General features: G+C 36.0%; 1 protein-coding gene across 1 annotated transcript in view; it reads left to right on the top strand.

Annotated features, from left to right (window-relative positions):
• Positions 1-8,465: 8,465 nt before the first annotated feature.
• TEX15 (testis expressed 15, meiosis and synapsis associated) overlaps positions 8,466-15,697 on the top strand; it is a 64,271-nt gene continuing 57,039 nt past the window's right edge. The window contains exon 1 of the mRNA XM_043560981.1: positions 8,466-8,621. Coding sequence (XP_043416916.1) covers positions 8,483-8,621 — 139 coding nt within the window. The 5' untranslated portion in view covers positions 8,466-8,482. The remainder of the gene's footprint in view (positions 8,622-15,697) is intronic.

The following is a 15,697-nucleotide window of genomic DNA, read 5'->3' as shown; positions in this document are numbered from 1 at the left end:
CCATGAAATATTTACACTAGAACATTATAATGAAAATGCAGAACACCAGAGATGAAGAGATTTTAAAAGCTGTCAGAGAAAAAAGATTTGCCCTTAAATGAGTGACAATTATATTGGAGGTGATTTCTTAACAGGAGCAGTGGGTCACAGGAAGTAGTGGGATAGTATCTTAAGAGAGCTGAGAAAATAGCAGTCAGTCTAGAATTTTATACCCAGGAAAATTTAACCTATACAGGATGTCTTTCAAAAAAAAAATAGAATTTGTCATTCAATTGTAAAAGATTTAAAACTTCCCCTTTAGGTTCAGGGAAAAGACCAAGGCACCTGCCATTATCACTTATATTTGACGTATGTTAGAACTTCTAGCCTGCGCAGTAAGGCAAGCACAAGAAATAAATGGTATAATGATTGGAAAAAAGAAACATGCTGAAAATCATTATAATATGCCCTTCCTCATTCAGAAAGGTTATGATTGTTCATGAAGAGAAATTATTAGAATCAATAGAAGCATAGCAAGGTTGCTGGCAGTCAGTGTACAGAAATCAGTTTCAATGAAAGTCATTTTGCCTAACAGTTGAGTGTATTCATGCCAATGTCAGATTGCCTGGCTTTGAATTCCAACAAACACTTCCTAGCTTTCTGTCCTTGGGCACATTATTTAACTTACACTTTTTCCCCTTATTTAAAATAAGGGACTCTTATAGGGATATGATGATTAAGTGGATCAATATATATCTAAAGCACTTAGATAAGTGTCTGGTTCCTAATAAGTGTTACAGATAAATATTGTCATTATCATGAACACCACTTTAAACATTAGCAGTGAATAAAATACAACTTTTTAAAAAGATAATGTGTAGTGATTTAAAAATTATGACAAACTTAGAATAAATCCTTTATTTTTTTAATGTTTGTTTACCTTTGAGAGAGAGAGCAAGGGAGGGGCACAGAGAAGGAGACAGAGGATCCAAGCAGGCTCCAAGATGTCAGCACAGAGCCTCATGTGGGACTCAAACACCATGAACCATGAGATCATAACCTGAGCTGAAGTTGGACATTTAACTGACTCAGCCACCCAGGCACCCCAGAACTTACAATAAATTCTTTAAAACATGTTATACCCTTGTGGAAAAAAGAAATCTTTATTGAAAGATATAAAGGACATGAATAAATAGGAAGATAGCCCATGTTCAAGAGAGGAAGACTCATAAAACAATATCATTGATTAGTAGTAGATCAGTGAAATTCCAATTAAAACCTAAACAAGATTTCTTATTAGACATATTTTACATTTATTTATTTATTTATTTATTTATTTTACATCCAAGTTAGTTAGCATATAGTGCAACACTGATTTCAGGAGTAGATTCTTTAATGCCCCTTATCCATGTAGCCCATCCCCCTCCCACAGCCCCTCTAGCAACCCTCTGTTTGTTCTCTATATTTAAGAGTCTCTTATGTTTTAGACAAACTTATTTTAAAATATGTGTGTAAGAGCAAAGGTGTTTCAAAAAACAAGATTTGTTTTTTATTTTCTTTTGGTCTTACCCTAACATATATCAAGATTTATTATTGTGTGGTGTTGGTGCAGGAATGCAGAAAGACACCAATAAAACAGATCAGAGAGCCTAGAAATCATACATATGTGGAAAGTTGATTAATGTCAGAGATACCAGAGATAAATAGGGAAAGGAAGGATTTTTCTAATGCTACCATGATTTGATACTCATATGGAAAAATTGAGCCCTTCTTACCTCAGACTAACATGAATTTCAGGTTTTTTAAGGACTTGAAGGTAAAAGGCAAAACTATAAAACTTTTCATAGAAGAGAATAGAGAGGATATTCTTTATGATCTTGGGGAGAATTATTAAAGTTTATCAAAAACAAAAACAAAATATAAGGAAAAAGTGTATAAATTCAACCACATTAAATATTTTTCAAAAAAGTGAAAAGATAAGTTTAAAAAGTGAGGGGAAATTATTTGCAACAAATATGATTGATGAAGTGCTCATATCTCAAAAAGAGTTTTTTGGGGGGGCTTCTGGGTGGCTCAGTCAGTTAAGCGGCCGACTTCGGCTCAGGTCATGACCTCACGGTCCATGAGTTCGAGCCCCGCATCGGGCTCTGTGCTGACAGCTCAGAGCCTGGAGCCTGTTTCAGATTTTGTGTCTCCCTCTCTCTCTGACCCTCCCCACATTCATGCTCTCTCTCTGTCTCAAAAATAAATAAACGTTAAGAAAAATTAAAAAAAAAAAAAAAAAGATTTTTTTTTTGGCAAATACATAGAGTAGAATAAATAGCCTCATAAAAAAGTGGGTAAAAAACATGAACAGGCATTTCACGGGTTTGAAAACACAAATGACCAATAAAATATACACAGTCTTATGAAAAATCAGACAAATGCAAACTAACCACAGTGAGATAGCATTTGCAGGTATTGACTCGGCAGGAATTAAAGTCTGGGCCAGTATTATGTGAGTTGAGAATATGGAACAACTGGAACTCTCCTACACTGCTGGTGTTAAGATAAGAATCCAGTATAATAAAAGGCTGAGAAATTAAACTACATAAAAATTAAAATTTTGCTATGGGATACAAATGCCATAAATGAAATTAAGACAAAAATATTGCAACCTTTATTATGACAGACAAAAACTAATATCTCTGTGTATAAAATCCTTACAAATCATTAAAAACCATCTTATTTGTAAAAAAGAAAAAATGGAGAAAAAGATAGGAACAAGTGACAGGAAAAAAATGACTCAACCTCACTAGTAATGAAAGAAATGCAAATTAAAACCACAAGATTTTGTTTTTGTTGTTGGCTAAAATAAGTTTGATAAATACTACTAAAAAAATCTTCAAAGAGAATATTCTCTTATTTCCCTTATAGAAGTAAACATTAAAACAATAATGTTTTAGTGTTGAATTATTAAGAGACTGAGAAAGGACCACCTGAAATCAGGATTATGAAGTCACAGCAATCAGGGAAGAGTGGGGCAGATTGGTCAAGAGTATCAAATGTAAACAGGCCAAGTAAGTTATGAGCCAGAAGTGTGCTTACGTGAGTGAGAGACTGATGTGAAAAAGGTAACTGAAGATTGCTGTTGAGGTGAAGTTGGAAATCAAAGTAGATTGAGGAGGAAGTAAGGTGATCTAGAATAAAGACATGTATAACCCTGGTAGAATCCTATTTTGGTTTTGAAATGATCAGGTTTGAGCCTGTTTAAATGCTGTTGGGCAAGATGCAGAGAAGCAAAGTGAGTAGGGATTCACTCACTTTGAAATTCATAATACAGTAGAGAGATAATTGAGACAATGGGAGTATGGGAGAAAGAGCCCTGAAATGGAAATCATAAGACCTAGTTTTTATTGTCCCAATTAGTTGTGTTGCTTCATCTCTGACAGGGGTTGGCAAACTTTCTGTAAAGGGCTAGGTAGTAAATATTTTAGTCTGTGGGCCCCAGAGTGTCTGTCACATTTACTCAGCTATGCTTTTCTAATAGTAAAGCAGCCATAGACAATAGATAAATTGGTGTGGCTGTGTCCCAGTAAAATTTACTTACCATGGACCCTTAAATTTGAGTTGCAGATAATTTTTTAAGCAACAAATACTATTCCTGACTTTTTTCCAGTCATTTAAATTTCAGTGCCTATGAAAACTAATAGTGGGCCAGCATTTGCCAATCCCTGATCTGTAAAATGAAAGATATGACAAAAATGTATTTTATTTCTCCATTGTATAGTCTTAACTAAGGGATTCTTGGCTTAGTTTTACTAAGTGTGTATGCAGTTTATCATATGTGTGATCTGATTTAACCATTTGCTTATCAAATAATTCTTAGTCTGAACCATTTAGAACTCTGCAGAAGAACTCAGAAATTACTTTTGTGACTTAAGTTCTGAGAGTATTCTTTATTCATCAGGAACTCTTTCTTGAGATTACTAGAAGAGGAATTAATGATCTTTGCCATATCTGCATATCATCATTACAGTAACTTCTGTAATATTCTAAAGTAGACTTATTTTTTACTTAAGTATATTTTGGGATGGAAAATGAATAGGAAGTCAGTATTATTTGGCACAAATAGAAGGTAAGTGTAAAAATAAGTTAGAACAGTATTATTTGCCAGAAAATCCTGAAACTGAGGCATTGCTTTTGTTGTTGTTAAAGATCAGCAAAGTTTTAGAGATTTTAAAGATAAATTAATAACAAGCTGATTCATACAAAAGTTTGAAAGAGAACTGAAAAAAAACTTTCTCATTAATGCTTTTGTGTATCTGCAGTCATCCTGAGTTACCTTGTATAAAGGACTCAACTGATAGCAGTTGAGTCTTATTAAAGAAACTCTAAGGCTAAGTTTTTCACTTGAAACAGGTTCTGTTAAGAGTCTTTGATAATCAGGTTAAAGATTTTGCAGGTTTATTTAGTAATCTCTAATCTCCCAAACATGCAAGTCCTTAATGTTTGATGATGGTCTTCGGAAACCCAATACAAATATTCTTCTAAAATGGACTTCAAGAGGATCAAATATTTAGCCTGACTATTTGACATAAAAGGTATCTATTCTTTGGCCATTACTTGTCCCTGAAAAATGTAATACAATTCATAATGCACACAGAGTAACACACTGCAGAAGTTAGTGAATTGTTGGAGGTTAGTTGAGTAGTTGCTAGTATTAGAGAGCTATTAAGAGCTAGTATTAGAACCAACATCACTTGACTTCTAAGCTGGTTATCTTTGCAGTCCTGTGTTTCTTGACAAATAGTGTAACTTGGTTCCATAGGATAGACTTTAGGAATATACAAATAGTTAATTGTGTCCATTATAGCATACAGGTGCTGCAACCATGTGAAATATTATTGATATTATCAGCCTCAGAGAAGTTAGGGATTTTGCCTAATATAACATTGTTAATTAATGGTAGAACCAAAATTTGAAACATTATGATTTTTTTTGCCTTTCTAAGTAAAATTCATTCTTCGTCTAAAACTTCATCTAAGTTTTCTCTTACAAGCTGAAACACTCTTTTACTCCCAGAAATTCCCAAGCCCTTTTCTTTTTTCCCTTTAACTTGCCTTTATACCTTTTATTTCTTGCCATTTGCCCTTGTGAGCACCGCCAGCCCACTGTTACAGGGAAGCAGAGATAAAGGAAACAAAGGCATTCTTATTTTATTCTTAATTGAAAAGGTAGTGCTCCTGATATTTAGCAATTTGCTATAAATTTTTGGTGTTCGTTACCAATTTCTCTGTCGCTTCCTCTTTCCTAAGATGTTTTTAAAAAAAAAATCATAAGTCTATGAGATAATCATAGTCTATTGAGAGAATCACTTGATTTTTCTTTTTTAGTGTATAGGCAAAATACTTTTAAAAGGTTTATGTAGTAAATGAGATGTACATATTTCCTACTGATAAATCTCCCTTGCATTTCTGGGGTGAACTCAGATGGTTTGTGATATATTAATATCGTTTTTACTTTAATTTTTTTATTTTTTAAGTTTATTTGAGAGAGAGAAAGAGCACGAGCAGGGGAGGGACAGAGAGAGAATCCCAAGCAAGCTCCACATTCCGTGCTGAACCCAACATGGGGCTCGATCTCACAATTGTGAGATCATCACCTGAACTGAAATCAGGAGTTGTATGCTTAACCAACTGAACCATCCAGGAGCCCCATAATATCATTTTTACTTTTAGAATCAGTTTGTAACTTCTAATTTAATTTCTTCTTGACAGTACTAAGATGATGAATTCTTGTAATTCCTTCTTAAATCAGTTTTAATAATTTTTTCCTAGAATGTATTTTGTATAATCTTTTTTTTTTTTCAACGTTTATTTATTTTTGGGACAGAGAGAGACAGAGCATGAACGGGGGAGGGGCAGAGAGAGAGGGAGACACAGAATCGGAAACAGGCTCCAGGCTCTGAGCCATCAGCCCAGAGCCCGACGCGGGGCTCGAACTCCCGGACCACGAGATCGTGACCTGGCTGAAGTCGGACGCTTAACCGACTGCGCCACCCAGGCGCCCCAATTTTGTATAATCTTTAAGTGTGTTAGCTTAACATTGATCATAATATACATACTTATTTTTTAACTGTTTATTTATTTACTTTTGAGAGAGAGAGCATGAGTGGGAGAGAGGCAGAGAGAGAATCCCAAGCAGGATTCACACTGTCAGCATAGAACCCGATGTGGTTCTTGATCTAACAAACCACGAGGTTATGACCTGAGTGAAAATCAAGAGTCAGACACTCAACCATTTGCATACATATGTAAAAACATATCCTGTTATATACTACAGAACAGGATATGTTTATGGGACTGTGAATATGAATATAAAGATTTATATGAATTTGTTATCACTTTAATATGGCTAAGTTGTTTAGGCTGAAGTTTTTCAAGTATTATTCCTACTTGAAAAATTGCTGGGTGCAACTTAATAAAGAACATTGAAGGGTGCCTGGGTGGCTTAGTTGGTTAAATGTCCAACTTCAGATGCTCAGGTCATGATCTCACAGCTTGTGGGTTTGAGCCCCGCATCAGGCTCTGTGCTGACGGCTCAGAGCCTGGAGCGTGCTTCACATTCTTTGTCTCTGTCTCTCTCTGCTCCTCCCCTGCTCATACTCTTCTCTGTCTCTCAAAAATAAACAAACATTAAAAAAAAAATTTTTTTAAGAACATCGAATACCATTGTGCCCTGCATATTCATTTTTCACTACAGTTTTTAACTTAGCTAATTTGTGACTTAGTGTTATCCTAAGCACTAAGGAACAAAACCAGTGAATTTCAGAGGCCCACTTTATTAGTAAATTGTACTAGAGGAACATTGTATAAGAAACCATACAGCTAAAATAGTATCCACCTTTCCTGAAAATACAATTTAACTATAGTTAAAGGCAGTATTGAGGATTGTTGCAGCACTTGGCCCTTCAAGTATATTCAAGTGATGGTAGTATCCCTTTGTGTACAGTAGGTATAGATCACGATTAATTGAAAAGTTTTCTTGTAATTTAAGTCATTAAATAAATTATTCTTCCTTTTCCCCCTTACCAGATGAACATGGCTATCTTGACAACTGTCTCTCAGGCTGGTATATCTTGGCAGCAGTATTCCTTTTGTTGTTGCTGTTAAAGATTTTATTTTTACATAATCTCTGCACCCAACACAGGGCTCAAACTCACAATGCCAAGATAAAGAGTCACGTGCTCTACCAACTGAGTTAGCCAGGTGCCCTGACTCAAGATAGTGTATCTTGTGGGTGTTCTTGTTAGGTGACAACACCACTGGTGTCTGTCAGTGAAGCTAGAGGAGAGAAAGGCTGATATTCTGTTTCTAGAGATTTCTGTCTATTCAGATTCCCTATTCTGATCCATGTTTGGGAGATTATAAGATTATCTCCCATAAAGGGTGGAGTGGGGATTGAAGGGAAAGTCTTTTGTGAACCTTCTGTAGAATTTTATCCTTTATGATCCTTCTGTAGAATTTTGGCAGCTCTTAATGTAGATTATGAGCTAAGTTGGAACTAAGCAGTTAATAGCTATCAGGAGGTCCATGAACCATATTATGAAATGGTATGAAAAAATCCATGTCTACATATATTTCTGTGTGTAGACTCTATAACTTTCCTTCAATACCTAGTATGAGTTCTACTTGAAAGGTTAAGAATTAACTGTATGTGTTGGGTGGGAGGGGAGGGAGGGTTGGAGAGAGAAAGAAGGGAGGAAAAGAAATCTGTTATAGTATGACAATATATGAGGTCTTAATCCATTTATAGAGTGATACTATGGAACATTAGCCAATGATTGACTGTTTAGGCAATCCACTGTAGGGATAGTCCTGTAGTAGTTGATTTACAACTTTAGGTTTTTCCCACAGGCAGAGATTCTGATTTAGAGAATTCATTCTGTTCACAGAAGTGTATAGACAAAATGCTTTTTAAAAACATAGTATTTGGCAAGAATTTTACCAGATGTTAATAAAAAATTGTTGTTCAGAGGTGACTGGGTGGCTCAGTCGGTTGAGCATCTGGTGTCAGCTCAGGTAATGACTCACAGTCCGTGAGTTTGAGCTCCACATTGGGCTCACTGCCGTCAGCATAGAGCCTGCTTCAGATCCTCTATCTCCTTCTCTCTGTCCCTACCCCATCAAAATTAAATAAACATTTTTTTAAAATTGTTTGGAAGTTATTAAACTTTTCAGGAACACACACTTTTAGTTACCCCATTACAGTTTTGTAAATTACAGAGAAAAGGTTTATTAGAAGCTACAAAATAAATATTTAAAACATTATGTAAAAGCTAAAGCTGTTAATTTTTTATTTTGGGTGACCTGACAAAATGTGATTGGAACCTGTTGTGAGTGTGACCAAGACAGTGTGTCAATTCCATGTAAGAAATTTTAAAGTTTTACTGCCATTGCCTCTTACTTATTAATTGACCTTTTGTTTAATAATTTCGGGTTGATTTTAGGCCACCAACAAAATGGAAATGAAAGATATTGCTAAACACAAGACACTATGGAAAATGAACTCAACCAGTGAGCCTTTATTACTTGCTGGTGTAGAAGTCAATCCTTTGAAGAAATTCACTATTCCCAAGATCAGGAGGGCAGCTGGGAAAGGTAATATTTACTATTTCCAAGGAAGGCGGGGTTATTTCATAACTATTACTGCATTTTTCTGATTCTTAGTTTGTGTTCATCTTCTGTTTTGACTATATAAAATTAGATGAAGTCATGCCTTTAATTCCTTAAACACACATGTACCTTTGGTTCACACACAATGAAACAGACATATCTCCTATCCCTTTCACTAAGTACACTTAAAATTGCTGGACATTATACACAAAACAAATAGTAGAAGACTTTGGAAGGTGTAGAGAAGATGGACCACTTAAAAACCCTGGGACTCAAGGAATGTCACTGCAGTAAGTTCTCTGGATTTTATGTTTTTGTTTCCTCCATGTCTCAGATCATATGCCAACAGTCCAGGAATACCAGCTGGAATAGACACAGAAAGCCTCAAGAAAAGTGTCTTCTCCCTTGAAAAGGACTAGGAAGGGCACATCCTAGAAAAATAGAAACTTATTTGACAGTATGTCCCTTACTCCTACAAAAAACTAGGGGGAAAAATATAGCCGGTACACCTTTGTTAGCAAAAGCTAAGTGGAGGGCTTAGACTTCTATCCACTCCTCTCCCCTTCATGGCAGTAACAGGTTCCCCTCCCTGGCATCCCCTCCCCTGCAGTGTCAGTGGTTTTCCATCCCTGCCCTGTGGTGATGAGCCACCCCTTCTCACTTGGAATAGAGTCCATGAAGACCAAGTATGGAGCCTGGACTGCTATCACACCTGTCAGTTACAAAACACCTGTCCCTTTCCCACATTGTCATTGGAGGCTGAGTCAGGAGCAGTGACTTCTACCCCTTTCTCATGGTAACAAAGCAGCCCCCCCCCCCCCACACACACAGTGTTGTTGGAGACTCTGTAGGGAGCCAGGACTTCAGTCCAATCTGGTGGTAAAGAAATCAGTCCCTCCCTTTTCTTACTGGCAGTTTCCCCTGTTAGCTCAATTTCAGTAGAGGCTTGGTAAAACCCAAGATTAAATATGATCCAGAATTATCTTAACAATATCCAAAATGACCAAAATAAAATTTTTTGAAATCACTCATTTTCTACCAACCAGGAAAAATATCAACTTGAATGAGACAAAGTAATCCATAGATGCCAATACTCTGATGAAACAGATGTTGGAATTAATCTGACAAGGCTCTTAAGGCAGCCATTATAATGGTGTTTCAGTAAGCAACTATGAACACTCTTGAAACAAATGAAAAAATAGAAAATCTCAACAAAAAAATGCAAAATGTAATAAAGAACCAAGTAGAAATTTTGGAACTGAAAAATACAATAATCAAAATAAAAACTCAAAGGATGGATCCAGAGAAGAGTTGAGAAGAAGACATTGGAAATAGTCAGTGAATTTGAAGATAATAACAATAGAAATTACTCAGCCTGAATGACACGGGAGAACGTACACATGCACACACAGAAAAAAATACCAGAGCTTCAGGAATGTGTGGAACAATAATATAAGATTTAACATCTTTGTCCTAGTGTCCCCAAAGAAGAAGAGAAAGAGTGTAGAAAAGTACTTGAAGGAATATTGGCTAAAAAATTTCCCAAATTTGGCAAAGGGCATAAACCTGCATAGTCAAAAGGCTGAAGGGTCCATAAACTCAAAAAGTCCGTGCTATAGCATAGCATAATCAAACTTCTGAAGACTAAGGACAGAAAAATCTTGAAAGCAACTAGAGCAACCACATATCTATAAGGGGAAAAAAAAATTTTTAAGTAAACTCTGTGCCCAACAGGGGGCTTGAGCTCATGACTCCCAAGAGTAAGAGTCATGTGCTTCAACCAACTGAGCCAGCCAGGTGCCTCTATAGGGGAAAATTTTTTTGAATGACAGAAGATTTCTCATTAGAAACCATGGAGCCTGGAGGAGGTGGCATAACATTTAAGTATAGAAGGAGAAGAACTGTCAACCCATAGTTCTGTCCCTGGCAAAAATATCCTTCAGGAATAGAAATGAAGTAGAGATGAAGTAAATTAGAATTTTTTCATCAACACATGGCTGAAAGAATGGCTGAACAAAGTTCTCTAAACAAAGCAACAGAAGAAGGAAGCTGGGAACATTAGGAATTAAGGAAAGATTCAAAATACAGGGAAATATAATGAGCCATCCTTCTCTTGAGTTTTATAATTGTGTTTGACAGTTGGAAAAAAAGTTGTAACATTCTCTGATGTGATTCTCAGTGTATATAGAGGAAATAATTATAAAGTGAGATGTTACCATTGGAAGGAACTGGGTGAATGGGAATATAGGTGCTCTCTGTATTATATATTACAACTACATGTGAATCTACAGTTACATCAGAGTTAAAAGATTTTTATAAAAATAGATCAAAATGGATTTTTTTAAATGTTTGAGTAACCCATAGGAAGTCAGGAAAATGAAATCAAGAATTGAACAGTGGAGGAAAAAACAGATAAATGGCAGGCTTAAGCCCTAACATACCAATTATATTAAGTGTAAATGATATATACCAATTAAAAAAACGGGTTGACACAATATGTTTTTATTTATTTTTTTTTAATATGAAATTTATTGTCACATTGGTTTCCATACAACACCCAGTGCTCATCCCAACAGGTGCCCTCCTCAATACCCATCACCCACCCTACCCTCCCTTCTACCCCCATCAACCCTCAGATTGTTCTCAGTTTTCAAGAGTCTCCTATGGTTTGGCTCCCTCGCTCTCTAACTTTTTTAGAGTCAATGGGGGAGTTCTCCTCCCCCATGGTCTTCTGTTAAGTTTCTCAGGATCCACATAAGAGTGAAAACATACGGTATCTGTCTTTCTCTGTGTGACTTATTTCACTTAGCATAACATTCTCCAGTTCCATCCACATTGCTACAAAAGGCCATATTTCATTCTTTCTCATTGCCACATAGTATTCCATTGTGTATATAAACCACAGTTTGTTTATCCATTCATCAGTTGATGGACATTTAGGCTCTTCCCATAATTTGGCTCTTGTTAAAAGTGCTGCTGTAAACATTGGGGTACAGGTGCCCCTATGCATCAGCACTCCTGTATCCCTTGGGTAAATTCCTAGCAGTGCTATTGCTGGGTCATAGGGTAGATCTATTTTTAATTTTTTGAGCAAGCTCCACACTGTTTTCCAGAATGGCTGCACCAGTTTGCATTCCCACCGACAGTGCAAGAGGGTCCTGTTTCTCCACATCCTCTCCAGTATCTATAGTCTCCTGATTTGTTCATTTTGGCCACTCTGACTGGTGTGAGGTGGTATCTGAGTATGGTTTTGATTTGTATTTCCCTGATGAGGAGCAACGTTGAGCATCTTTTCATGTGCCTGTTGGCCATCTGGATGTCTTCTCTAGAGAAGTGTCTATTCGTGTTTTCTGCCCATTTCTTCACTGGATTATGTGTTTTTCAGGTGTGGAGTTTGGTGAGCTCTTTATAGATTTTGGATACTAGCCCTTTGTCCGATATGTCATTTGGAAGTATCTTTTCCCATTCCATCGGTTGCCTCTTAGTTTTGTTGATTGTTTCCTTTGTAGTGCAGAAGCTTATTATCTTCATGAGGTCCCAATAGTTCATTTTTGCTTTTAATTCCCTTGCCTTTGGAGATGTGTCAACTATGAAATTGGTGCGGCTGAGGTCAGGGAGGTCTTTTTCCTGCTTTTTCTTCTAGGGTTTTTATGGTTTCCTGTCTCACATTCAGGTCCTTTATCCATTTTGAGTTTATTTTTGTGAATGGTATAAGAAAGTGGTCTAGTTTCATTCTTCTGCATGTTGCTGTCCAGTTCTCCCAGCACCATTTGTTAAAGAGACTGTCTTTTTTCCATTGGATAGTCTTTTCTGCTTTGTCAAAGATTAGGTTGGCTATACTTTTGTGGGTCCAATTCTGGAGTCTGTATTCTATTCCATTGGTCTATGTGTCTGTTTTTGTGCCAATACCATGCTGTCTTGATGATTACAGCTTTTTAGTAGAGGCTAATGTCTGGGATTGTGATGCCTCCTGCTTTGGTCTTTTTCTTCAAAATTACTTTGGCTATTCAGGGCCTTTTGTGGTTCCATACAAATTTTAGGATTGCTTGTTCTAGCTTCAAGAAGAATGCTGGTGCAATTTTGATTGGGATTGCATTGAATGTGTAGATAGCTTTGGGTAGTATTGACATTTTAACAATATTTATTCTTCCAATCCATGAGCGTGGAATGTTTTTCCATTTCTTTATATCTTCTTCAATTTCCTTCCTTAGCTTTCTATAGTTTTCAGCATACAGATCTTTTACATCTTTGGTTAGGTTTATTCCTAGGTATTTTATGATTCTTGGTGCAATTGTGAATGGGATCAGTTTCTTTATTTGTCTTTCTGTTGCTTCGTTATTAGTGTATAAGAATGCAACTGATTTCTATACATTGATTTTGTATCCTGCGACTTTGCTGAATTCATACATCAGTTCTAGTAGACTTTTGGTGGAGTCTGTCGGGTTTTCCATCTATAATATCATGTCATCTGCAAAAAGTGAAAGCTTAACTTCATCTTTGCCAATTTTGATGCCTTTGATTTCCTTTTGTTATCTGATTGCTGATGCTAGCACTTCCAACACTATGTTAAACAACAGCAGTGAGGGTGGACATCCCTTCGTGTTCCTGATCTCAGGGGGAAAGCTCTAAGTTTTTCCCCATTGAGAATGATATTAGCTGTGGGCTTTTCATAAATGGCTTTTATGATGTTCAAGTATGTTCCTTCTATCCAGACTTTCTCGAGGGTTTTTATTAAGAAAGGATGCTGAATTTTGTCAAATGCTTTTTTTGCATCAATTGACAAGATCATATGGTTCTTTTCTTTTCTTTTATTAATGTGATGTATCACATTGATTGATTTGCGAATATTGAACCAGCCTTGCAGCCCAGGAATGAATCCCATTTGATCATGGTGAATAATTCTTTTTATATGCTGTTGAATTTGATTTTCTAGTATCTTATTGAGAATTTTTGCATCCATATTCATCAGGGATATTGGCCTGTAGTTCTCTTTTTTTGCTGGGTCTCTGTCTGGTTTAGGAATCAAAGTAATGCTGGCTTCAGAGAATGAGTCTGGAAATTCTCCTTCCCTTTCTATTTTCTGGAACAGCTTGAGAAGGATAGGTATTATCTCTGCTTTAAATGTCTGGTAGAATTCCCCAGGGAAACCATCTGGTCCTGGACTCTTATTTGTTGGGAGATTTTTGATAACTGATTCAATTTCTTCACTGGTTATGGGTCTGTTCAAGTTTCCTATTTCTTCTTGTTTGAGTTTTGGAAGTGTGTGGGTGCTTAGGAATTTTTCCATTTCTTCCAGGTTGTCCAGTTTGTTGGCATATAATTTTTTATAGTATTCGCTGATAATTGCTTGTATCTCTGAGGGATTGGTCATAATAATTCCATTTTCATTTATGATTTTATCTATTTGGGTCATCTCCCTTTTCTTTTTGAGAAGCCTGGCTAGAGGTTTATCAATTTTGTTTATTTTTTCAAAAAAAAACAGCTCTTGGTTTCGTTGATCTGCTCTACATTTTTTTTTGTATTCTATATTGTTTATTTATGCTCTGATCTTTATTATTTCTCTTCTTCTGCTGGGTTTAGGGTGTCTTTGCTGTTCTGCTTCTATTTCCTTTAGGTGTGCTATTAGATTTTGTACTTGGGATTTTTCTTGTTTCTTGAGATAGGCCTGGATTGTAATGTATTTTCCTCTCAGGACCTCCTTCACTGCATCCCAAAGCATTTGAATTGTTGTATTTTCATTTTCGTTTGTTTCCATATATTTTTTAATTTCTTCTCTAATTGCCTGGTTGACCCATTCATTCTTTAGTAGGGTGTTCTTTAACCTCCATGCTTTTGGAGGTTTTCCAGACTTTTTTCTTGTGGTTGATTTCAAGCTTCATAGCATTGTGGTCTGAAAATGTGCGTGGTATGATCTCAATTCTTTTATACTTATGAAGGGCTGTTTTGTGACCCAGTATGTGATATATCTTGGAGAATGTTCCATGTGCACTTGAGAAGAAAGAAACAAGGGCCCTGAATGATACAATATATTTTTTCTTTTTTTTGATACAATATATTTTTTAAGATGACTGAAGTATATAATGTTGATAAATCCACTGCAGATATAGTGATACACATTTTTTAAAGTAACATAGGCAGAAAGGCCATGGAAACAGCCAAAATAAAGCAAGACTGGCTTTATTCATATCAGATAAAGCAGAATTCTGAGGAAAGAAAATTACCAGGAACAAAGAGGGATGTTGCATAATGATGAGAGAAAGGGTCAATCTACCCATAAGACATAGCAAACCTTAATGTGTATACATCAAACAACGGAGCTTCAGTATGCATGAATCAAAATTGTTAGAAATTAAAGAAGAAATGGACAAATTCAGATTTATAGCTGGAGACTTTAGTATACCTGTGTCAACAATTGGTAGAACTGAACTATTAAGGCAGAAAATCAGCAAAGATACAGAAGAACTTGACACCATCAAACAACAGAATCTAATTGACATTTATACATGACTTCACCCAACAACAGCAGAGTAGATATTCTTTTCAAATGCTCATTTGACACTAATCAAGATAGACAATATGTTGGGCCCTGAAACACATCTCCCCATATTTAAAGAATTGAAGTCATACAGAATATGTTCTTGGACCATATGCAAAGTAGAAATTCATAGAAAGTAATAGGTCTCAAGACACATGGAAAATAACACATTTCTAAATATTCATGAGATTTCAAGAGAAATAAAATGCATTGAATCAAAATGAAAATGCAACATAGCAGAATTTTAGGGACACAGCTAAAGCATTGCTAACAAATTTATAGCACTGAATACTTAACATTAGAAAATAGAAAGGATTTCATATGATCTAGTAATTCCACAACTGGGTATTTATCCAAAGAATACAAAAACACTAATTCAAAAACCTGTATGTTTATTGAAGTATAACTCACAATAGCTAAATTATGGAAGCAGCCCAAATGTCCATTGATAGATGAATGGATAAAGAAGACGTGGAATACTCTCTCTCTCTCTCTCTCTCTCTCTCTCTCTCTCTCTCTCTCTCAC

Source organism: Prionailurus bengalensis, chromosome B1, assembly GCF_016509475.1.
Source record: "Prionailurus bengalensis isolate Pbe53 chromosome B1, Fcat_Pben_1.1_paternal_pri, whole genome shotgun sequence".
Taxonomy (NCBI): Eukaryota; Metazoa; Chordata; class Mammalia; order Carnivora; family Felidae; genus Prionailurus; species Prionailurus bengalensis.
This window is presented reverse-complemented; position numbering and strand designations above follow the sequence as displayed.